Source organism: Eubalaena glacialis, chromosome 6 (genome assembly GCF_028564815.1).
Source record: "Eubalaena glacialis isolate mEubGla1 chromosome 6, mEubGla1.1.hap2.+ XY, whole genome shotgun sequence".
Classification (NCBI taxonomy): Eukaryota; Metazoa; Chordata; class Mammalia; order Artiodactyla; family Balaenidae; genus Eubalaena; species Eubalaena glacialis.
Window position 1 is genome coordinate 146,198,730 of NC_083721.1, and position 25,860 is coordinate 146,224,589.

General features: G+C 40.5%; 1 protein-coding gene across 2 annotated transcripts in view; it reads left to right on the forward strand.

The window, feature by feature from the left end:
* Positions 1-3,435: 3,435 nt before the first annotated feature.
* The window catches only part of RAB5A (RAB5A, member RAS oncogene family), a 31,434-nt gene continuing 9,009 nt past the window's right edge, over positions 3,436-25,860 (forward strand). The window contains exons 1-2 of one of the 2 annotated variants that reach the window (XM_061193707.1): positions 3,436-3,813; positions 6,651-6,906. In XM_061193707.1, the coding sequence (XP_061049690.1) occupies positions 6,744-6,906 (163 nt within the window). In that variant the 5' untranslated portion in view covers positions 3,436-3,813; positions 6,651-6,743. The remainder of the gene's footprint in view (positions 3,814-6,650; positions 6,907-25,860) is intronic. The other variant, XM_061193706.1, reaches the window with a different exon arrangement.

Consider the following 25,860-nt stretch of genomic DNA (forward strand, 5'->3'; position numbering starts at 1 on the left):
TCGTGCTGCTCTCACCTTCTGAGATGGCCCACACCCTGTCTTTGGAGTGTGTCTCTCTCTAAATAAATCCACTTCTTACCTATCACTTTGTCTCTCACTGAATTCTTTCTGCGATGAGACATCAAGAACCTGAGCTTCATTAAGTCCTGAGACTAGGTGTGATCTCCGTTAAAAGACCATGGGTTCAAGTCCCAGTCTGGGTTTTGGCTGGGTTTAGGTCCCGGCCTGTGGGTTCAAGTCCCACTCCAAGTTACACGGCTTCAGTAGGATCTCTCATTTGCTACTAGAATGTATCCAATTATCAGTCCTCCTCAGTTATCCAGGGTTAGGGAAAAAAAAAAACAGGCCTATTGTGAGTGGCAGTACAAAAGCAAAGCTTTACTGTGGCATTTCCATCTCTCCAAAATTACTACTGGATCTTAGAGGTACCAGCCACTGGAGCAGCACTCCCCAGGTAAACATTATGACTAAACTATAAAATACTGTGGAATGTATTCATGAATACAGAGAATTGGGGGTTTTTTGGCCTTGCCCCGCAGCTTGCAAGATCTTAGTTCCCCGACCATTGAACCCAGGCCCCAGCAATGAAAGTGCTGCTAACCTCTGGACCACCAGGAATTCCCTCACGAAGCAGGTGAATTAAAAGACAAAATTGGTAGAAAGTGGGACTCCCCTGGTGGTCCAGTGGGTAAGACTCTGCTCTGCGCTCCCAATGCAGGGAGCCCGGGTTAGACCTCTGGTCGGGGAACTAGATCCCGCATGCATGCCACAACTAAGAAGTCTGCATGCCGCAACAAAGATCCTGTGTGCCTCACCTAAGACCCAGCACAGCCAAAATAAATAAATAAATAAATATTTTAAAAATTGGTAGAAAGAAATGAATGAGGAAGCAATACCCTAGAACAATGATGGGGAGTTCCTAACAATGTATAAATTTCAGCATCCAGGTGTTATTTGTGAGGACTTAAGTCAAATGTTCACCATTCTAAATGTAATTAAGCTCGGGAATTCCCTGGCGGTTCAGTAGTTAGTGACTCAGTGCTTTCACTACCAAAGGCCGGGTTTGATCCCTGGTCAGGGAACTAAGATTGCACAAGCTGCATGGCACGGCCAAAACAAAAAATGCAATTAAGCTCACAAATTTTGGGGAGTCCCTATTATATCAATCAAAGTTCCTCTGAGAGGAATTTAAATCATGAATAAATTATGGTCCTGGTCCTTAAGAACTTTAAAATTCTAATGGGAATGAAAGCCTGAGGAGGAAAGTCTAGGCAGGTACTCTCTAACTGTAAAGTAAGGCAGATACATATTAGAACTATTACAGAGAGTAAAGTATCATGAAACTACAGGAAAAAGACCACTAAATCCAGTAGAAGTAGCCTCAGATGCCATCCAGAGGAGTTGGCATCCTGGCCAAGGTGAGACCTGCAGTGATGAGAGGTAGTGGTATTCCAAGGTGCAGAGAACAAAGTGATCAAAGATGCCAAGATGGAAACACACAGGAGACACTCTGGGAACACAGAGTAGACTGGTATGATTAGGTCACAAGGCAAGAGTTTGGGGAGAGGGAGGCTTTAGAAATAGAATGAAAGAAACATGGGTTGGGACCAGAGTTGAAGAACTTTGTACTCTATTTAGCAATTGCATATTTTTGAGTAGGAGAGTGACTGGCCAAAGTGTAAAGAATGGGTTGAAAAGGCAGGAGTGTGCATTAATTTCAGCTTATACAAATACTACCATGGCCCAGGCTTTGGGATTAGAGCTTAGATTTGGAATTAGAGAATTTTGGGTGACAGACTGGGACAACGAAGAGCTGAAGATGATTCTGCTCTTTCAAGTCTAGGTGACTGGGAGGCTGTTAATACCAGTCACCAAGCAGAAGCATGTTTGGGATGGAATAGGTTTGGTTTGGGGCATACTGTTGACATGCCAAAACTGATGTGACATATCCTATTTCCTGATTCTTCCTGGGATTGTCCAAGAGGTATCACCATGACTAACATACCATATTGGAACCACCCCTTGGGATAAAGTGCCACAGACACCGTTTGCACATGACACATCATGTTCTTGGGGTTAGTAACTGGGAGGTTGATCTGAAAGGCTGGCTGTTCAAGGGTTCAAATCACCTTCATTGCAAAATGTTGATTGAGCACCGACAGGATACCTTAGGCCAAGTACACATCTAGACGATCAATACTGATGGCCTCACGGCAGGGCTATAAATAGTAAACAGCAAACTGAAAAAGCAACCCTCATCCTGAGGAAAAATCGATTTAACATTCTACCAAATTCCGAAAGGAATTTTGTTTTGTTTTGTTTCAGATGCCCAGCCAGGGACTGTTGTGTGAGATGGAGCCAAAACAGCTTGTCTTAAGTAGGTCTGCAATGGAAGCTAATGAATGTCTTGGGTTCTTTTACTGGAATTGTGCTTAAGAACTCAGATTCTGGAGCCAGCCTGCAGGTTAGAACACAATTTCATCACCTACTCCGCGGTGATTTTGGACAAGTTACACAATCTCTGTGCCTCAAATTCTTTACCTGTAAAACAGGCACGGCACATTCGTGAATTCCACAGCCACGACTGAAGACTCCCGGCTGCCAGCCGCTGTGCTAGACTGCGGCGAGGACCACTTTGGGGAGGTAATATTCCAATGTAGAGAGGCGGACGATAGAGCTAGTTTCAGAGTGAGAGCCTCATAGCGTAGGAAGAAAATGGCATAATTCCTGTAAAGCGTTTAGTGCAGTAACCCGCGACGGGAAATTCTTTGTAAAAGCTACCTATTATTTTATAACTTGCCCCTCCGCACCCAAAACAGGTAGGCTCTCAAGAAAAGCAAGTTATTATGGAAAATGTCCCCGCCTAAAGACAACTTTCGGGGGGGGGGGGAGGATCGCATCCTCCTCCCTGGAGTAAATGCCCTTACCTATCCACCCATCCCCAGGGACGTGTTGGAAGGCTCTCTTGTGCTAGAAAAGCCCCCACAAAAAGGCCCCTTAGCCGAGCTGGCAGAGTTGGGGTGTTGCAGAGGTAGGGTAAGGGGAACTGGGAGCTAATATTCACAGAGGGAACTTCGCCGCCCCACACCGGCTGGGAGCAACAAACCCAAGTTCTCCTGGGCTCCCCCTAGAGCAGGCCGCCCAAGGAGTACCCCCGCCCCGTCCCCGCCCTCGGCCACGAAGAGCCACGGACCGCCGCCCAGATAACAATGGCGCCGGCGGGGGCGGGGCCGCGCGCGCCCCGGGGAAGCGGGGGAGGGGAGGCGGCCCGCGGCCGTACCCGACCCCGCGGCTCGCTGGGGTCACGTGACGCGGCCGCCCGCCCCGCGGCCCAGCCCGGACTCTTCAGGCTCTGAGAAGGGGCGGGGGAGTGGATGGAACGGGCGGACGGGGGACGACCGGAAGTGACGAAGGGGCGTAGTCCGCGACGTGCGGCGACGTGGCGGCGAGGCCGGCGCCGGGCGGCGGAAGTGGTTACCGCGCTGGGACTGGAGTGTTTGTGTTTTGGTTAGCGAAGGAGCCGGCGGCCGGCCTGAGGGGAGGAGGGAGGAGGAAGAAGAATTAGTGGGAACTCGAGCGCCGGCGGCGGCGGAGGAGGAAAAAGCAAAGAGGAAGGCGGAGCGGCGGGAGGCGGAGACGGAGACCGACGGGGGCGGCACCGCGGCACGAGCCCCGCACCGTCCAGTCTGAGGGGAGCGGCGAGACGAGGAGACGCGCCGCCGCCGCCGCCTTAGCCTCAGCCTCCTCTCGGGCTCCGCCTGGGACCTGCAGCCGGAAGCTTCGGCGCCGCGGCCCCGCGCGCTGCGGACTCAGGTAACCGAGCCGGCCCTCCGCCTGCGCGGAGCGGGTCGGGACCCCGGGTGGTCCGCGGGCCCTGCCGGCGCGGAGTCCTCCGCCCTTCTCTCTCGCGCGTCGGGGCCCGGGACCGGAGATGGGCCGAACCCGGCGTCTCGACCCGCCGGCCCTGGTGACTCATCCTTCGAGGGGCTCCGGAGACCAGGATTTGGGGACCGGCCGAGGGAGCGACGGGTGTCACCCTGTTCCCTTCTCAAGATGGCGCCGCGAGAGAGGGCCGGAGGCCGCGGTTCCGCCTGCTCCGTCCTGGCAGCCCGGGGTTGGGGGGGTGGTCTCCGGCCACAAGCAGGCCGGATTCGGGGGAGGAGGGTGGGAGAGACGGCCCAGGGGCCTGGCGGGGCCTGCCTGCTTGGGCGATCGGAGCTGGGTGTCAGTTGCTCAGGTGCTCTCGGAGGAGGAACTGGGGCCTCCAGCAGGTGTGAATTTGGGGAGCTCCGCCTACCCCCCGACTCCCTGAGCCGGGTAATGGAGGGAGGAGGCGGCTCGGGAAGCCGGGCTGTCTAGGGACTCTTGTCTCATCGTTGGAAGGTGGTGAACCGTAGCCTTAAACAACTCGGCACAAGTAGGTCGCTGAATATACTCAGTGGGTAGAGCCCTTTAAACGTTCTCTGTTGTTCGCCTCCCTGGAAGCTGGTTACCCTCCTGAGACTTTTTCAAGCTCTGAACGTCATAATTCACATATTTGGTTTTTGTCTTTTGCTGAAGTGGTGCCTAAGTGTCCAGTCAATTGCCTTTCACATAACTAGTAGGGAAAAAACCCACATGGACACCACTGCGATAATTCAGGACAGCTCAGAAACTTTATTCTTAGTGTAAAATGGGGGTAATAAAAAGAGCTCGTAGGGTTGCTGTGAGCCTAATTCATAGGATGGTGCTTGGCACAAAATAAGTACCCAGAAATGTAAGCTGCTGTTAGTTTTGATCAAAGATCAAAATATATATAGTCTCTTGTTTACTTCCCACAGCAGCTATGAAAGTTAGGTATACTGGAAATAGAGGCTTTGAAATGAAAGCACTTGCTCCAGTAGAAATTGGTATAGCTAGCCAGGATTAGATCCCCAAATCTGTTATGTTTTTGGGATGGTAGGAGGGTAGATGTGGGGTTGGAGCATTTTTTTATTACAGAAAATTTTTTAAATGTACAGAAGTAGGACGAATAGTATAATGAACCCATCACCTAGCTTCAGTTATCTTATGGCCAATCTTGTTTTATTTACGCCCCCATTGTTTGGAAGCACCTCAGACCTATTATTTCATTTGTCAATATTTCAGTACGTATTACTAAAAGATAAGGACTCGTCAAAGCTGCTGTTTAGGTAAGGCAGAGGTGATTTTATTGCCATGAATGTAAGGTCTCATGGATATGTTTATTAATGAGTTCATGGTCAAGAGGGATTCTTGTATAAACTCATTTCATCGGTAAGGCAAATTTCTTATTAGGTACCTAAATGAAACAGAACAGTGATTTGAGAAGGGGAATCATCAGATTTAATGTTATTAGCACATGATCAGGTTTTGATTAAAGATGGAAGAAAACTATTATGATTGATTTGTGAGTAGATTGGAAAAGAGTTCTTTGAAAGTTCCCTAATTCCTTTGAGATTGAAAATTAGCGTTCTTAAATAATAGTAGAAGACATAGAAGTTGCCCTTCAGGCTAGTTTTTTCTAAATGTGTTAAATAGAAAGTAACGACACGTTTGTTAGCTCCAGAACTACAGAAAAGTATAACTAAATAAGACACTAATTCACTCACCACGTAGAGAACCACAGTTAACAGTTCCACGTCTGATGTACTTGAGCACATCAGAAAACAGTTTTAAGTCTTTTAGGCACCAGACACACCACCTACTTAATATGTCTGTTGCTCCAAAGCTACCGTTAAATAAACAAAAAACATGTACCGTTTAACAGAAGCCTTCAAATAATAATGGCCAACATTTATTGAGCTGTTACTATGTTCTAAGATCTATTCTAAGAGCTTTCCACTTATTAATTTTACTCAAAACTTTTTTTTTAATTTTTTAATTTTAATTTTTTTAAAATTAATTTATTTATTTTTGGCTGTGTTGGGTCCTTGTTTCTGTGGGAAGGCTTTCTCTAGTTGCGGCGAGCGGGGGCCACTCTTCATCGCGGTGCGCGGGCCTCTCACTGTCGCGGCCTCTCTTGTTGCGGAGCACAGGCTCCAGACGCGCAGGCTCAGCAGTTGTGGCTCACGGGCCCAGTTGCTCCGCGGCATGTGGGCTCTTCCCAGACCAGGGCTCGAACCTGTGTCCCCTGCATTGGCAGGCGGACCCCCAACCACTGCGCCACCAGGGAAGCCCAAAACAGCCCTTGTTTTAACCTAAGTACTTGAGTCACCTCTCAGGTTGCCAGGGTTTGAAACTCAGCTCTGTTGAAGCTCTGTCACAGTAACTGTGTGACCTCAAGTTACTTAACCTCTCTGTGCCTGTTTTCCTCATTTTTAAGGATTGTAATAGTCAACTTTACAGGATTGTTGAGTGGCTGTGTTAAGTACTTAAAACCACCTGGCACAAAATTGAGTCTTTGATAAAGGTTAGCTTTAAAATGTTTTAAAAGCCTTGAAAATTACAGCATGATTTTAGGTTCAAATCTCATGCCTTTACAGTATTGACAAAGGTAGTGAATTAAACTAAATGACATTCAGTGTCTATTAGAGGTTATAATTGTCATGCAATAATGTGTTACAGGGAGAATTTACCAAAGTGATTAATAGTAGATTTGCTTTGTTTTGCTGATTTGTATACTTAATTACTTCATATTTGTTTTTTTACAGGTTTCTCTACCTCCAGAAAGAAAAAAATTGACACCTTGCATCCTGGAAGTTCATTTAAGAGACTGAAATTAGGGACTTCTTTCAAATTTGGACATGGCTAATCGAGGAGCAACAAGACCCAATGGGCCAAATACTGGAAATAAAATATGCCAGTTCAAATTAGTACTTCTGGGAGAGTCTGCTGTTGGCAAATCGAGCCTGGTGCTTCGTTTTGTGAAGGGCCAATTTCATGAATTTCAAGAGAGTACCATTGGGGGTAAGATTTTCTTTTATCCTTTCTTCATTTAATTGAATCATACGTTGACAAGATTTTCCTGTTCTGATTGTATGATGATGGGTACTAAATAGGTCACAGAGTGAAGAGCTGAGCAGCAGACTCAAGCTTTATAACTTGATTTTTGTTAAGATAATGTTGTTTAATATTTTGATTTACTGGTTATCCCCAAGATGGTTGTATGGAAGCTAAAATACAGATGCAAACATGAGTGGAAACAGTGTCCTCAAGTATAAGATTTGATTGGTATCTTTCTTGATAATGATTAGAAGCTTCTTCAAGTTAATACATGTTTGTGCTGAATTATATTGGCTTTAGAATGAATAGTGAAAATAGTAAAAGTAAATAGTAAAAGAGTTAACATTAAAATTCTAATTCTAAATAACTGAGGGAAGAGAAAAAGTGAGTGATTAATGAAGAGGGACATGAAAGGGAAATGGGGCCTGGAGAGAAAGATGGAAGGAGAGGGGAAAGAGGTAGAGTAAGCCCTGCTTACAGTGTTTTTGGTAAGACTGAGGCAAGGGGACGGTAAGATGCAGGACAAAGAGGAGACAACTAACAGAGCATTGTTGTGAATAGAAGACAAGAAATTAGATAATTGAACCTCATCAGAGAAATCCACAACTGTATATAGCAGAGGGGCAAAACAGCCTTTTTTGGGCGTCAGTTTCATCTGCCAAATGAAGCTTTTGAATTAGATACTGTGTGGACAGCTTTAAGATTAGCAGTATTTTGCAGGGGGTGTGTAACTAAGCAGTACCATGTTTTTTCCAGGTATTTTATACGTTTTAAAGTCATACTTTTGAAATATGTAAGGCAGATACCCATTGGCACGTAGCAACTTCTTGGAGTCCGTCTTTCAGGAGCATAATTTTATGCTATGCATTGAGTGTATGTTCTCAAGTAATTACACTTGAGAATTTTATTTGTAGTTTCAGATCCTCCCAATAAGATAAATTACAGAACTCCTGGCTTTTCCCTACATATAGGGAATATAGTAGATGAGTGGTATTTCCACTTTAATAGACTCAGCAGTATAACAGTGATTGCCAACCCCCTCCATTTGTATATCATGTTACAGTGTGATCCCATTTTAGTATTTTATGGTTTTTATAATGGATGAGCATCAAAAATATAGTCCATATCATGCAGCTTTTATTTTGATTCAGAAATCTTGGTATTTTAAAAAATTTTAATCAAGTGTATCACACGTTCTTTGTGGTTTCTTTGTTAATACGTGTTTGTGTGTATGTGTGTGTATACCGTTTAATAATGAAATATAAAAATATATATACGTATGATTTAATAATGAAGTATTACCTCTCAAGCTTTAGTCTCCTCCAGAAAGCAAATTGGGCCAAAGTTAACTAGCCCACATGGTAGGAAGAGTTTTAAAGAGTTTGAGGTTATGTCCACCCACCTTAAACTGGTGCAAAAAGTTAGTTATTATAACTGCTTTTTGGCAAGTGATTGTCAGTTGCAGCATTTTCCAAAGTACATATGCATCGTAGGCAAAATACCTGGGCCGATATGTTTGGGACTTGCTATGTGCTAACCCTGACCCCCTTCACAGTACATATTAAAATAACAAAAACACTGAAGTACTGTAGTAAAGGACTTAAATCCTGGGGAATGTAGCCTAAGACTAGAACTTTGTTTTTGTTTTGGATACTCCCAATTATCTTCGGAGTGTATTTTTTCCTAATGACATCTCAGGAAGGACATTTAAAAGAGAAATTTAACCCCTTATCAGTGCATCATCCTAAATATACATATCCTCTGATATGTGTGTATGGGTGTGTATATATATGTAATCTCCATTTCCATTTAATACCAATTAGATTGTCTACATTTCATTAATGAAATTGTCAAAAGGTTTTCATTCTAACACATAAAACTTCCTTAATATTTTCTACGAGTACAGATTGAGCTGGCTTTTTAAACCAACTTTAGAAGGACTTTACATCCCAATTTCTTTTTTTTTTTTTAATTTATTAATTTATTTTATTTATGGCTGTGTTGGGTCTTCGTTTCTCTGCGAGGGCTTTCTCTAGTTGTGGCATGCGGGGGCCACTCTTCATCGCGATGCGCGGGCCTCTCACTATCGCGGGCTCTCTTGTTGCGGGGCACAGGCTCCAGACGCGCAGGCTCAGTAATCGTGGCTCACGGGCCCAGTTGCTCCGTGACATGTGGGATCTTCCCAGACCAGGGCTCGAACCCGTGTCCCCTGCATTGGCAGGCAGATTCTCAACCACTGTGCCACCAGGGAAGCCCCCAGTTTCTATGTTAATGGTTACTGGCTGGATACCTTTCCACTATGTTGACCACATATTAATATCCTTAGGAGGTATGACAGTGCCATTATGATTACAGCTTTGAGCCCTGGTTTTTTTTTTTGTTTGTTTTTGAGAGATAACTGACATAATATTGTGTAAGTTTAAGGTGTAAGACGTATTGGTTTAACTTGCCTACAAAGTGAGCACTGTTTTTTTATGCTCTTTGCTAGCAGCTCTTCACCCTTAAGGACTAGAGTAGAATCTAAGCATTTAAGGATCTCAAGGTTTGAGCTATTTAAGGTCTGTAACTTGTAGGTAATATGTCTTTTTGTTTTGGGTGATGTGTGGTAAGAGCTATCTAAAAATGAACCTGGCCAGATGTTTACATTTCATCTGTTCTTTATTTTTTACTTAACTGTTTATGTTTAATAACATTAGTTGCGGTCTGAAGAGCTCACTTAAAATTTTCATCTCTGATTGTGTTGTAAGGTGGAAATCATATACTGCACTCTTGAATTTGTGTATTCTAGAACCTTATATTCATCAAGAACATGAAGGTTTCTTTAGTTTTTGTGGTTCTTCCTAAACATGATAGCTTGATTTAAGAATCCATGTTGTCTCACAATACCCCACACCCCTGCGCCTTGACTCTATAGCACTCATAATGAGATAGGTAGTTAGGTGGTGGGTTTAGCGCTTTGGGGAGTTCTAGCTTATCTGTAGGGGTTTAAAGTCTGCATGACATTTATGTTCCCATTGTTTGTCTAAGACGAGCCCATAAGGTTAGCAGGGAGCATTAGGCTCAGAGGGTTGTCATCCTTCTTGCTATCTCATCTGGAGGCGCATGGCTCTTCAGTAAATACTTGTTGGATGTTTGGACTGGCCATCTTTCATTTAACACCTTGAACACCTAAAGATTTATCCTAAGTTTTAACAAGTCTTCCACGTGATTCTAATACATGCCAAAGTTTGAGAACCCCTGCTTTCTGTGTTCTGAGGAGCCAGTATTACATTTACACTACATATTAAAGTTCTCCCACGAATGGAATAATTGCTTTTCTTCTTTTTAAACTGTAGGATTTTTAAAAAACTTACTGTTTATCTAACTCCTCCAGTTTGAGAATTACAAGTATTATGCACTGGTTACATTACGTATTACCTGTTATTTCTCTGTATGGGAACTCCTTCCTGTTAACCTGCTAGGCCTCTTTAAGAGAGGATGGCTCCTTTCCTTCTCTGTTCCATCAAGGATACCCTGCCTTGTCTTTACTTACGGGAGTTAGAATATCCATAGTTTTCAGTTATCTGTACCGATGCTGCTCCCTTTTATTGCCACAAATAATCAAGGACTGGTTATACACGAAATTAAAGAAATAAGTGCCTTCTTTTTTAAGCTATTTTCAGCAGTTATTAACCCTAAGTAGAGTGTCTAAAATAATTATTTCAGGGTCGTTTTTACTGGAAGAACAAAGTTTATTCTATATTTAACATCCGTCCAGTTTCCTCTAAGGGGCTACCAGGACTTGTTTTTCTATTCAGATTCAAAAACATCTGGGGGAAAAATTATTAAAATTAAGAAAAACAAGGTTGGTTTCAAAGTTATTATTAACAGTCTTTTACCTTACCTTATCAATTTACGACCAGGACCTTCTTTTTTTTTTTTTTTTTTTTTTTTTAATAATTTTGCTTGTGGCCTTTTTTCAAGTTTATTTATTTATTTATTTATGGCTGTGTTGGGTCTTCGTTTCTGTGTGAGGACTTTCTCTAGTTGCGGCAAGCGGGGGCCACTCTTCATCGCGGTGCGCGGGCCTCTCACTATCGCGGCCTCTCTTGTTGCGGAGCACAGGCTCCAGACGCGCAGGCTCAGTAGTTGTGGCTCACGGGCCCAGCTGCTCCGCGGCACGTGGGATCTTCCCAGACCAGGGCTCGAACCCGTGTCCCCTGCATTGGCAGGAAGATTCTCAACCACTGCGCCACCAGGGAAGCCCCCCAGGACCTTCTTAAGAGTCGAGCGTTGTGGTTAAGAAAGGGGTGGCGGGCGGCTCTATATCCACATTGTTTGATTTAAAATTCTAGCTCCAGCACATACCACGTATCATCTGAGGCAAGTCATACCCAGCTTTATTTGTGTCTTATATGAAATGGAAATAATAGTACCTTACTTGAGAAGTTTTTGGTAAGGATTAAATGAAAGTGCATATACATTTCTTGGCACAATGCCTAGCATGGAGTAAAATGCTTATTAAATATTAGCTATTACCATTACCATCACCACCATTACTTTTTGCTGAGTCATTTTTATCGCTGTTGATATTTTTGTTGTATTGTCATATGACGTTATTTTAGAACCGTGACTTTTCCACCTAGTGCAGAGCATTGGATTTAGGATTTGATAGTGTTAAAGAATTTTATGTCCAGATTTTCTCCTCTTGGAAGATAAAGTTTCTTATTAAAAGTTATAGGAACAAATAAGATGTAAAAAACTTTATGAGCAGGTACTTCCTAAATTTGAGCCTTTCCAAAAATGGAGTTTTTGCAGATTCCTTCAAGTAAATAGCATGAGCATATACAACTAAGTTTCTTTAAATTCTATATGGTAGATTCTTGCTTAACCCTCCCACCATTTGTTGATTTTCAAAAAAGTGGTTATTCATGTATGTTACATTGAATGCCTGCTCCCCACATCAACTAAGATATTTTGGAAGTTTTCTCAGAGAGAAATTACACAGTTAGATAGAATACGACATGTATGTAGATATTAAAGTTGCTTCCTAAACTGAGAAATAAAAGCAGCTAGAAAATTTAAATCTGAATAACTCATGTTTTTCCTGTAGTAGTAAGCTTTCTATTATTGCCCTTCACTTGTTAGCTGTAAGAAAGACTTGTTTGTGTAATTGTAATCTGTGCATTTGTTTACTTCCTTTATCTTTTTGCATCTGCATATTGTTTTCAGTTAAAAGTACTTTTGAGAAAGGATAGAAGACCTAGGGACAAACTACCAGCATATAGTTTTCAATTCATGAGAAAAATGGTTTTTGAAATATTCATTATTCTTTCTGTTACAGTGAGAGTTAAAATTTGTGGGAGTTTATCTTTTGGTTTTAAGTGAAAGAATATTCCCTTTATGCATAATAATATTTCCTTCTAGAAAGTACATATTCAGTATTTGAGATAGGTTGTATTACTAGGAGAAATTGGTAAAGATTTGGTATTTTATATGTTTGTACCAGTTCTGACCTAAAAAAATTTAATAGTCTTAACATCAGTTATTCCCCAGTGTTCCAGTTTAAAATGTTATCATATGTGGCTACTGAAGCATTGCTGTGAATTAGGAGCCAATAAGCTTAGCTTCAATCCTGGCTTCCTTTTACAAACAGCACTGTTTACACATTTATAAAATGAGAAGAGTGAGCTAAATAAGGATTCTTTTAGGGCAGACTTTTTTTAAAGTGTGTACTCTCCTCCACATTAAACAATGCAATCAATATAGTTAAACCTTTTCTTCCTCTTAAAATTTATTACACAATTTGGGATCATGAACGTCTGTTTTTGCCCTGTCTTACTTAATTCATCGATGCCTTCTGGCGTTGCTGAAGTGTTCAGAGCTGTTTGGTGGAATGATTTTGCCAATTAGCTCTAACTATGGTGAACTACCTCTGTTGATTCACTAATTTGCTGCTTTTATTCTGCTATTACTGGGAAATAAGATTATCAAGCTTTTCTGAAATTCATTTACTCAACAAATTTACCAAGCTCCTAGCACTGTGCTAAATATTAGAAATCAAAGATAACCTTTCCCCCTTTTGGGTTTTACACCATAGTAATCTGAGGTTACTTATATGCAGTCTTCCTTACGATGCATGCTGAATTAATTCATCATTTGGAGTCATCATTGAGAGCCTTTTGTTACCAGGCCTCTTGGTGGCAAGTAGGGATGTATTAGAGTGAGAAAAGCAACAGGAGTAATTCCAGAGGCTTCTGATTTTTGATCATTGGCTATTTTGATGTAAACATGAACTGCGACTACCAAATTACTAAATTCCTCAAGATGAGAGTGAAGTCACATACTGGATTTTGAAAATAAGAAATAATCCTTAGTGTTTTACAAGTGTTGCAAAACAGTATTTGAGGGAAGTGCTGGTGAACAACATTCATCCTCTTTTCCAGGTAATATAGATAAGGAAGGGTAACAGCAGGATGAGGAACCAGTCATTCGTGGTTTTTTAGCCTGTTTGCAAAGCTGAAGATAGCAGGCACTCTTTGGATTCAAAAAGAAGAGATACTGTGATGATATGGGACTGTAGTCACTCTAATTATCAGACACCTTCAGCGTTTCTCAGTTAAAAAAATAGTTATTTAGGGACTTCAGTGGTTCAGTGGTTAGGACTCCTGCTTCCACTGCCAGGGGGTGCGGGTTCGATCCCTAGTTGGGGAATTAAGATCCCACGTGCCATGTAGCACGGCCAAGAAATTAAAAAAAAAAAAAAAAAAAGTTATTTATCCTCACATAGAACGAGAGCCAGGAGGGGTTCCACTTAGTTGATATCAATTCTATTTGAGGTGTAACGTGAATGTATCTTGGACACATAGGGTACTTTAATATTAGAGGGCTTGAGCTTGAACTTAGACAATCCTAACTATTGTATTCATAAGTAATTTGTAAATTTTAGAAAAATGTGACTTCAAGGAAATACAGGGTAATTTTAGGATAGTTTGTAAGGTAATTTTTAAGTTAGTTACATGTCATATGATGCAGTCATAGAACTTATACGGCATTCTCACAGTGTCATCTGGACCTTAAGATAGCTATATGAGGAAATACTAATCTTATAGATGAGGAAACTGAGGCAACAAAAGTGATTTGCCTGAGGTTTTGCAACTAAGTGACAGCTGGGATTAAAGACAGATCTTTCTTCATTGCCACCTGTATTCTGGAATTGATAAAGTTTAGGGTCAGGATGTGTATGACATAAGCATTCTGTTATAAAATGTGTGGTACTTGGCAGGTACAGAGCCCCTTATATATTGATTTATTGATATAAGGAAAATAATGTGAAAGTATTTTTAAATAAAAATTCAAATCACTCATGTTCCAAGGTGAGCACCACTGTGTTCATTTTTATGCCATCCACATGTATCACATTTTTATTATTTCATTGATTTGTTCTTATAAGTCAAATCTCAAATGGTTGACATCGAAAAGTCTCCCTCCTATCTTCTACCCACTTAGCTCTTTTTCCCAGAGGTAGTGTTACTTTGTCCTTGCAAAGTTACTATTATATTTAAACCTGTGTATTTTCTCCTTTTTATGCAATTTGAAACATACCAGACCTACTGTAGTATACTTTTTATTTTTCACTTTAATACTGTCCCAGTTATCTACTGCTCAGAAACAAATGAACCCAAAGCTTAGTCATTTAAAACAATTATTATCTCTTTTGTTTCTGGGGGTTGAGTGGGCTTAGGTGATTTTCTGATGTCATGGGTGGCAGTCAGTGCTGGGGCTAGAATCATCTCAACACATCTGGCAGCTCATTCTGGCTATTGGTTGGGACCTCAGCTGGGGCTGTCAGCCAGAACACCTGCATGTGGCCTTGCACCTCGTTTGGGTTTCCTCACAGCATGATGGCTGGGTTCAAACATGAATATCCGCAAAATACCAGGCAGAGGCTGGGTAGCTTTTTATGACCTACCCCCCAGAAGTTCACATAGATAGCGTCAATTATGTTCATATCACAGGCTTGTACAGATTTGAGGAAAGAATGTCAATGTCATGTTGTAACAAGAATGTGTGTGAAATCTTCTGGCCATCTTGGAAAATACAATCTGATTTTTCATATCATTTTATGAGGAGCATCCTCATTTTTCTTGGCTGTATCAGCATTCCTTTGAATGGGTCATAATCAATATGCTTTTTCAGTTCCAGTTTCAGATTTGCACATTGTTTTATATTTTGGGGCTTTAACAGTGCTGCATTGAATAATTTAATTCATAGTCATTTCTCACATATTCCAAGTATTTCTGTAACATGAATTCCTCGAAGTTGATTGCTGTGTCTTAGGTTATATACTTTTGTAATTCTGATACATTTTTCCACACTGCCCTCCAACCAGCAACGCACAGAATGCCTGTTATCCTATTATACTAACTCAAGGTAGTGTCATACTTACAGATCTTTGCCATGCTTATGTACATTGATCTCTGTATTTTTTAATGTATATTTTTCCCATAATAAGGGCGAGGTCAAGCATCTTTTCATATTTTTAGAGCCCATTATGTTTCCATTCTCTGTGATTTATAACTTCATGATATTTTTATATAGAATCATTTATAGTAGTCATACTATTGTATTTCATTTATTAATGATAATACTCAATATCTGTATTGTATTATATTGTATTCATACTAATTTTAGTAACTGGCAGTCTCCTATTTTTTAACCATACCCTTATTGTTAGACATTTAATGTTTGCATTTTTGTTTGCTGTTTTAGGTAATCATCTAATAGTGGATGTATTCTTGGAATTTTTTCTTCTCTGGACTTATTTCTGTAGGATCAATTTCTAGATGTGGTTACTGAACTAAAGTAATTTTATTTAATGATTATGGAATCAAAGGGATTCCAGTCTCTTCATCACTTTTTTCTTCCCTTAAAGATAGATATTTGCAATTTCTTTGGGCCTTGCTTGGCATAGATAATTATATTTTGGGATTACAGGTTTCCTGTAATTGTTACTCTGGGGCTTAGTCTTCTCTGTCTCTTCTGCCTTCTGTAGCTTGCCCTTTTCCAGTCTTATATTGTAAAATACTCAGATATCGGAACTTTTATTTTAAGCTCACTTAATGGATAGGCTTATTGCTAAGCATTAAAAGAGTCACTTTCAAAGCCAGTAATTTTTTTAAAGTCTGGTAGATTTCCTTGAGACTTGGGAAGTATTAAGTGCTAGGTTCTTAAACCAAATGGAGAAGGAATATCACTAAGGAGAAGGGGGAAAGAGGCCTCCTTTGCAAAATAGCCAGGGCACAACCCTTGCACATTATCTTTGATTTTCTTTAGTTTGAAAATTATATGCCTGGGTGTAGAATTTTCAGCATTTCTCTTTCTTGATGTTCTCTGAGCTTCCTGGATCTGTAGTTTGGTGTCTGACATTATTTTGGGGAAATTCTCAGTCTTTATTGCTTCACATATTCTATTCCTTTCTTCTGGTATTCCTGTTATGAATATAGTACACATTTTGTAGTTGTCCCACAGTCCTTGGATATTCTGTTCAGTGTTTTTCAGTCTTTATTCTCTTTATATTTCAGTTTTGGAGGTTACTATTGATAGACCTCAAGGTCTGAGATTCTTTCCTCAGCCCTTTCCAGTCATCTAATAAGCCCATCAAAGGCATTGTTTATTTCTCTTATGGTGTTTTTGACCTCTGGCAATTTTGGGGTGTTCTTAAGATTTCCATTTCTCTGCTGACATTGTCCATCTATTCTTGTATTCTGTCTTTACCATTAGGGTCCTTAGCACATTAATCCTAGTTGTTTTAAATTCCCAGTCTGGTAATTCCAGCACCTCTGCTGCTCCTGGTTCTGATGCTTGCTCTGTCTCTTCAAACTGTGTTTTGCCTTTAGTATGCCTTGTGATTTTTCTTGCTAGCTGGATATGATATAGTGGGTAAAAGCAAGTGCCATAAATAGGCCTTTAGTAGTGCAGTAAAGAGTTGTGTGGGGGGGGGGGGGAACCATTCTGTAGTCCTGTGATTAGGTCTGTCTTTTAGTGAGCCTGTTTGTCTAAACAGTGAACTTCACAAGTGGTCATCAGTTTTTTTTCTCCCCCCCTTAGATGAGACAGGATGGCTAGAATGGGCTGGAATTAGAGATTTCCCTTCTCCCACATGGAAGGATAGAACTGGCTTGAGTTGGATATTTCTTCCCCCAAGTCAGTTAAGAGTCTGATAATACTCCAACAGGTTATTCTCAGATTAACTAGTTTCTCATGGGGACAGGCTTTGTTAAGAACATGGTAGTCTGGTTTATTTCAAAATGGTTCCTTTTCCTCTTACCTTGCCAGAAGCAGGTAGGGATTTTTCTCTGATATGTACTGTGAGAACCTGATCAAGTTCCTGGATGTAAAACTCACAAAAGTGTGGTGCCCCCCTCCTCCCCCATGGCTGGTGGCTTCCCCTGGAGTTTTTAACTCAGATTTGTCCATACCTAACCTCCAGCAATTTGTCAATTACAGTTTCCTACACCAGCACTGGTTTCCTCAGGTTTCTGCTCTTTCATGTTGTGGTTTTCTGTATCCACCTGGCTTGTCTCTCCAATTTGGGGGACAGCAGATTGCCCTGTGACCTCACTTCTTTTTCAGATCTAAGAACAACTGTTGATTTTTCAGTTTATTTAGCTTTTCATTTGTCAGGATGGAGTGGCGACTTCTAAGTTCCTTATATGCAGAACCAGAAGTCATCTTTGCTTGCACATTATAGGAATTTTTTAAAGTACTGTTTAAACTATTTAACTAAGTATCTGTTGTCCATAAATATCTTTCATGGACATATATCCCTTAAAGCTGAGTTAATTTCATTAACTTTTTCTCTTGATGTTTGTTGGGGAGCATTTGTCTGATACTAGCTAATAGCTAGTAACAACCTCTCGCCTTTCTCCCATTTCTTCACCTTTCCTCTTTGTGACGTGTGCCTTCATTCTGCTTTGCAATTTAGTATTTGGAACATGATTGTTATATAAAACCAATCAGGTGAGTAAAGACTTTAAGGATTGTGCCCTTGGTGTGGTAACCACAGACTCCCAGCGTTGAAGGTTCAAATATTGGTTTTATCAGTTCATTCTAGGGTGATTGGGTTTGGGGTACTAACTTAATACTAACCAAGTTCAAACTCCTACGACTAATTTTAAAACAGTGTACATTAATGTACTATCAGAAATATTAGTACGTTAATGTTCAGCTAGTGACATGTGACTAGCTTATGTCCTGGCTAGTAGATTCCCTTAGAAAAGTTCGTGTCCTTTAAGAGTAACTGTCAAGCTATGACAGTAAAAGAAAAACACATTGACCTCTGTTACTCCTATATTATTTCTGAAAAAAATTGCATGAATTAGTCTTTTGAAAAGTATATCTTCCTCCTAGATAATGATGGAGAAAAACTGATCCTCATTTTGCATGACTTCATGCAGACTTCCCTATGTATCATTAATATTTTCCAAGATTGCATTCATTTGGCAACAATTATCTTTAGATGTTGCTTGAATGATTTTTGTTGTGGTAAAATATGCATAATAAAAATTTTACAGTTTTAACCATTTTAAGTGTGCAGTTTTATGGCATTAGGTATATTCACATTGTTGTGCAAACATCATGTCCATCTTCAGAACTTTATCTTGCCCAACTGAAACCCTATCCATTAAACAATAACTCCCTATTTCCCCACTCCGCCCCCCACCTGTGGCAAATACCATCCTACTTTCTGTCTCTGAATTTGACTACTCTAGGAACCTCACTCATATAAGAGAAATTATATATGATAGTGTCCTTTTATGACTGGCTTTTTTCACTTAGCATGTCATCAAGGTTCATCCATCTTGTAAACATGTCAAAATTTTCTTCCTTTTTAAGGCAGAATAATATTCCATTTTATGTATATACAACATTTTGCTTATTCTTTCATCCTTTGATGGACTCCTGGGTCTCTTCCACCTTTTGGCTATTGTGAATAACGCTGCTGTGAACATTGGTGTACAAATATCTTTCACATCTTTTGGACATATATCTGGAAGTGGAATTGTTGGATCATATGGAAATTCTGTGTTTAGTATTTTTGAAGAATTTCTATACCGTTTTCCACAGTGGCTGCACCATTTTACATTCCCACCATCAGTGCACAAGGGTTTCAATTTCTCCATATCCTGGGAACTCTTGTTTTCGTTTTGATAATAGCTATTCTAATGGGTGTGAAGTGGTATCTCATTGTGGTATTGATTTGCATTTTCCTATTAATTAGTGATGTTGAGCATCGTTTCATGTGCTTCTTGGCCATTTGTGTGTGTGTGTGTATGTTTTTTGTTTTTTTGGCCATGCTGCATGGCTTGTGGGATCTTAGTTCCCTGACCAGGGATCGAACCTGGGCCCCAGCAGTTAAAGTGCCAAGTCTTGACCACTGGACCACCAGGGAATTCCCAGCCATTTATCTTTGGAGAAATGTTTATTAAAGTCCTTTGTCCATTTTTTTAATTGGGTAGTTTGGGTTTTTGTGTTGCTAAGTTGTAGGAGTTTTGTGTATATTCTGGATATCAGTCCTTATCAGATGCTTATTGGTCTTTAAGAATGAGTTCGATATGATGAGTATTTATATAGATCATCTCATAAGTTGGATTTACTTTGGGAATATGGCCATCTTTTTATTTTTTTATTTTTTATTTTTTGGTTGATTAATTTATGGCATATTTATTTATTTATTTTTGAATTTTTGAATTTATTTTTTTATAGAGCAGGTTCTTATTAGTTATCCATTTTATACATATTAGTGTATATATATCAGTCCCAATCTCCCAATTCATTACACCACCATGACCCCCCACACCACTTTTCCCCCTTGTTGTCCATACGTTTTTTCACTACATCTGTGTCTCTATTTCTGCCCTGCAAACCGGTTCATCTGTACCATTTTTCTAGGTTCCACATATATGCGTTAATATATGATATTTGTTTTTCTCTTTCTGACTTACTTCACTCTGTATGACAGTCTCTAGATCTATCCACATCTCTACAAATGACCCAATTTCGTCCCTTTTTATGACTGAGTAATATTCCATTGTATATATGTACCACATCTTTATCCATTCGTCTGTCAATGGGCATTTAGGTTGCTTCCATGACCTGGCTATTGTAAATAGTACTGCAGTGAACATTGGGGTGCATGTGTCTTTTTTTTTTTAAACATCTTTATTAGAGTATAATTGCTTTACAATGGTGTGTTAGTTTCTGCTTTATAACAAAGTGAATCAGCTATACATATACATATATCCCCATATCTCTTCCCACTTGCGTCTCTCTCCCTCCCACCCTCCCTATCCCACCCCTCTAGGTGGTCACAAAGCACCGAGCTGATCTCCCTGTGCTATGCGGCTGCTTCCCGCTAGCTATCGGTTTCACGTTTGGTAGTGTGTATATGTAGATGCCACTCTCTCACTTTGTCCCAGCTTACCCTTTCCCCTCTCTGTGTCCTCAAGTCCATTCTCTAGTAGGTCTGCGTCTTTATTCCCGTCCTGCTCCTAGGTTCTTCATGACCTTTCTTGTTTTTTTTTGGATTCCATAAATATGTGTTAGCATACGGTATTTGTTTTTCTCTTTCTGACTTACTTCACTCTGTATGACAGACTCTAGGTCCATCCACCTCACTACAAATAACTCAATTTCATTTCTTTTTATGACTGAGTAATATTGCCACATCTTCTTTATCCATTCATCTGTCGATGGACATTTAGGTTGCTTCCATGTCCTGGCTATTTTAAATAGAGCTGCAGTGAACATTGTGGTACATGACTCTTTTTGAATTATGGTTTTCTCAGGGTATATGCCCAGGAGTGGGATTGCTGGGTCATATGGTAATTCTATTTTTAGTTTTTTAAGGAACCTCCATACTGTTCTCCATAGTGGCTGTATCAATTTACATTCCCACCAACAGTGCAAGAAAGTTCCCTTTTGTCCACACCCTTTCCAACATTTGTTGTTTGTAGATTTTCTGATGGTGCCTATTCTAACTGGTGTGAGGTGATACCTCATTGTAGTTTTGATTTGCATTTCTCTAATAATTAGTGATGTTGAACAGCTTTTCATGTGCTTCTTGGCCATCTGTATGGCCATCTTTTATATATGATCTCTATATTAAATTTTTACTTTGTTGCCAGGCTTTTGGAGTGTTTTCTGTTTGGGCTTAATCACTGTGTACGCTTTCCTTTCTGCCCCAGTCTTTTTTTATCCCCTTTCTTACCTTCCTCCTTGCGTTAGTTGAACTGTAACTCTTCCAAGACTACGTGGTCTTCATCTTCTTTGCTGCCATGGTCTACTGGGTACTCTCTTCTATACACATATACAATTGAAAATAAAAAATGGCCTCAGCTTTTATTTTGGCTGTTGTTGGCTTTTAGACCATCCATATATTCTTTTTTTAAAGATTTATCATTTATTTATTATTTATTTATTTTATTTATTCTTGGCTGCTTTGGGTCTTAGTTGCGGCATGCAGGATCTTTTGTTGCGGCTCGCAGGCTCTTCATTGTGACACATGGGCTTCTCTCTAGCTGCGGCACACGGGTTCCAGAGCGCGTGAGCCCTGTAGTTTGCGGCACACGTGCTCTCTTGTTGAGGCGTGTGAGCTCAGTAGTTGCGGCACGCGGGCTTAGTTGCCCTGCGGCATGTGGGATCTCAGTTCCCTTACCAAGGATCAAACCCACCTACCCTGCATTGTAAGATGGATTCTTACCACTGCACCACCAAGGAAGTCCCATAGACCAGGGGTCCCCAACCCCCGGGCCGCGAACTGGTAACAGTCCGTGACCTGTTAAGAACCGAGCCGCACAGCAGGAGGTGAGTGGCAGGCAAGCAAGCGAAGCTTCATCTGCTGCTCTCCGTCGTTGCCCATGGCTCGCATTACCTCCTGAACCCATCTCCCCCAATCCGTGGAAAAATTGTCTTCCATGAAACTGGTCCCCGGAGCCAAAATGGTTGGGGACCACTGCCACAGACCATCCATATAGCCTTGTCTGTGTACGATTTTATCATCTGAAGTCAGTGCTCATCTGTCTGATAAAATTCATTATATTGTATTATAATACTACTGCCACTGATACTCATTTTCCCAGCAAAGCAATTTCTACCTTCGCAGATAACTTTTATACCTTGTTCTTGATGCCACTTGGTCAGTTTCTGCCATCTTTCTCCCTGAAGTTTGATCCAGATCCATCGAACTCAACCATTGAATTACTTGGCTCTAAAAACCTTTGCTTCCCCTACACATCACTTCCAAACAACCTCTAACTTGGATTTTATGATCACAAGCCCCTGATCAGCATCTGAGATGTTGAACAAGGCTCTTCCCCTCTCTAGCAACTATATCCTTTCAATTTTAATAGGGCATCAAATCCACCACTTCCGTGCAAGTTTTATGTAAGGGAGGACATAGTCGTGGAAAAAAAAAAAAATATGTATATATATATATATATATGTGTGTGTGTGCGTGTATGTATGTATGTGGTTTTTTTTGTTTTTGTTTTTTTACTTTCTGGCAATTAAGAGGTCATTTTATTAGTATTTTAAATTTAGTTGCTTCTTAATACTTAACCAAGCCATCAGTGCTTTTTCACTTATACATTAGGTTATTTCTTATTATTAAATACAAAAATACTTTGAACTTAAAGGTGTGTTCTCCCTATGCTCCTGCTCCCATATCATCTTTTAGAGATTCCATGAGATATTAGGTTAACAAATAGAGTTTTCATGGCTTTGCCACATGTTGGCAAAATTATTTCAAAACAGTTATACAGTATCTCCAGCAGAGCATGAGTTTTTGCTACACTCTTTTATTTTCATTTTTTAATTTTGCTAAGTTAAGGGATAATACTTAACTATTTTTGCTGTGAGGATGATTTCATTGATTACTAGTGGTGTTGATTTTTTTCTGTGTTACATGCCTTTTGTGGATTTTCTTACACATTTATCTTTGATGCTTTTGGAGTTATCTTAAGATTTATATGAGCTTTCTACATATTAAAAATTAATCTCATAACATCCACTATAGAGATTTTTCTAAATGGGTTGTCCCTGTGTTTTGAGTGTATGATACATGTTTTACAAACCTGAAGTCTTTAATTTTTATATAATCAAACCTGATAGTCTTATAGGATTTTTGGTCAGTTCTAATAAAGTAATTCTTTCCTATCAAATTTGATAAAATAATAAGTTGAGGGTTGGGGTGATACTGGTTCCTTGGTTTTTCCTTTTTTGCCCTTCTGTTTAGTTCATGTAGAATCATTTTAGGTGTTAGTTTAAACTTTTTTTATGAGTTGTTAACCTTTGGTTAATGCTATTGATTTTGGATGTTCTTTCCCTTGCCCAGTGTATTGCAGTGTCTCCTCCTTGCTTACTATTTATCAAGGTCTTACACATTATAGGCCTTTGGTATTTACAGATTTAACATTTACAGTTTCACCAACTCTCAGCTGACCCCAAGGTCTGTCATTCAGTAATTTGTAGTTTTGCTGAGACTGAAGTGTTACTTGCTTGCTGCCAAGGTTGCACATAGGAACTGATCGTGGAAGCCCAAAGAGGGAGCCTATTAGACAGGCCAGCACCTGCATCTCAACGCAGCTTTGTTTTTCTTTACTTGTCATCGCGTACACAGTAACTCTCGAAGTGATAAAAGCTGTTTCTTTGTGAAATATGGGCCCGAAAAGAAAACCAACTGCTAGTGCTGGTGATGGAAGTGAAGAGAAAATGAAGAGGTCTAAGAAAGTGATGGTTCTTAGCCAGAAAATAGATGTTTTGGATAAATTAAGGTGGTTTTGCAGATTCAGGTAAGTTGGTGGTTGGTTAATGTTGCTACAGTATTTATGTAGTAGTTTATATTTTGAGTGCTAGAATATATTTTTACAACTTTGTAAATTACTAGTAATGTAGAAGCACTGAGGATTTGAAGATGTAAGCTATACTTCACTGACTTTTATGGGAGAAGTTAAATACTTTGGTAGTATTTGAAAACTTGAGAGCTTTGGGAAATCTTGATGGTCTTTGTGGTATATAATGTTTATAATACTGGGTTATCCTATTCCCATAATATTTCTGCCCTTGTGGCACTACAGCACTTTGAAGTAGTTCTAATGTGTTTTGTTTTGTTTTGTTTTTAAGAAATGTCATGCTATTTATCTTGCTTTAAATTTTATTTTTTATTTTATTTTATTTATTTATTTATTTATTTATTTATTTATGGCTGTGTTGGGTCTTCGTTTCTGTGCAAGGGCTTTCTCTAGTTGTGGCAAGTGGGGGCCACTCTTCATCGCGGTGCGCGGGCCTCTCACTATCGCGGCCTCTCCTGTTGCAGAGCACAGGCTCCAGACGCGCAGGCTCAGTAATTGTGGCTCACGGGCCCAGTTGCTCCGCGGCATGTGGGATCTTCCCAGACCAGGGCTCGAACCCGTGTCCCCTGCATTGGCAGGCAGATTCTTAATCACTGCGCCACCAGGGAAGCCCTCTAATGTGTTTTTGATTGTACGCTAAAACTCATTCCACTGGCCTCTAATATTGGTCTTTTTTCTCCTCCCCCCCAATTATGCTCTTTTTATCATATCATGTTAACAGTATGGTGTTACCCAGGTAAAAAGATCTTGTTGGTACTTTGAGATTGTGTTTGTTACATAATAACTTGAGTAGAGAGAGGCCTTTTGAAATACCTATTTTTTCCCATTTGGGAACTGTATCTAGTCAGAATAGCCCCCAAATAGTTGTACATATCTTTCATGGACTTCAGCAAACTTTTTGGACATTTATATGAACTGAGATTTATTTTAGGTATTGAATATGGACAAGAATAGCTAGTTTCTCAAGGAACTTCCCAGTCTAGGAGAAGATAATGTAAACCAGTGATTATAAAGTGTGAAACATGTTCTTGCATAGGGAACTCTGGGAGCACAAAGGTAGGACCTGCTTAAAAGGGTGTGATGAAGGATGGCTTCTGAGAGGAGTTGACTGAATTGATTGTTCTTGTTCTTTGTTAATTTGATAGGTATCCAGTCTCCTCCCAGCATAACACTGAAATCTGGTCACTGCCTGTGTATCGTAAGGCTGTTTCTTTGATCTGTTCCAGCCAATTTAAAGAATTTACTATCTGCTTTATTTTAGCTGACGCCTTTGGATTTTCATTTCAGTCTTCTTGCCTCTTCCAAATAATGTCTCTTTCCAGTAATTTATTACTTTAATTATTATAAGAATATCTGAAGTGATATTACATAATCGTGATGGTGGACATTCTCTTCTGGTTTCTAGGTTAAGAGAGATTGCCTAAGAGCTTTGTGCAAAATGCAGGTTTCAGGCTTAAGGATGGAATGGACACTTGATACATTTTTTAAAATAATTTTATTAATTAATTTATTTATTTTTGGCTGCGTTGAGTCTTCGTTGCTGTGCGTGGGCTTTCTCTAGTTGTGGTGAGCGGGGGCTTCTCATTGCGGTGGCTTCTCTTGTTGCGGGTCATGGGCTCTAGGCGCGTGGGCTTCAGTAGTTGTGGCTCGCGGGCTCTAGAGTGCAGGCTCAGTAGTTGTGGCACACGGGCTTAGCTGCTCTGCGGCATGTGGGATCTTCCTGGACCAGGGCTCGAACCCTTGTCCCCTGCATTGGCAGGCGGATTATTAACCACAGCACTACCAGGGAAGCCCCGATACATTTTTTTTTAATTTATTTATTTTATTTATTATTTTTGGCTGTGTTGGGTCTTCGTTGCTGCACGCGGGCTTTCTCTAGTTGCGGCGAGTGGGGGCTACTCTTCGTTGCGGTGCGCAGGCTTCTCATTGCGGTGGCTTCTCTTGCTGTGGAGCACGGACTCTAGGCGGGCGGGCTTCAGTAGTTGTGGCACGTGGGCTTCAGTTGTTGTGGCTCGCGGGCTCCAGA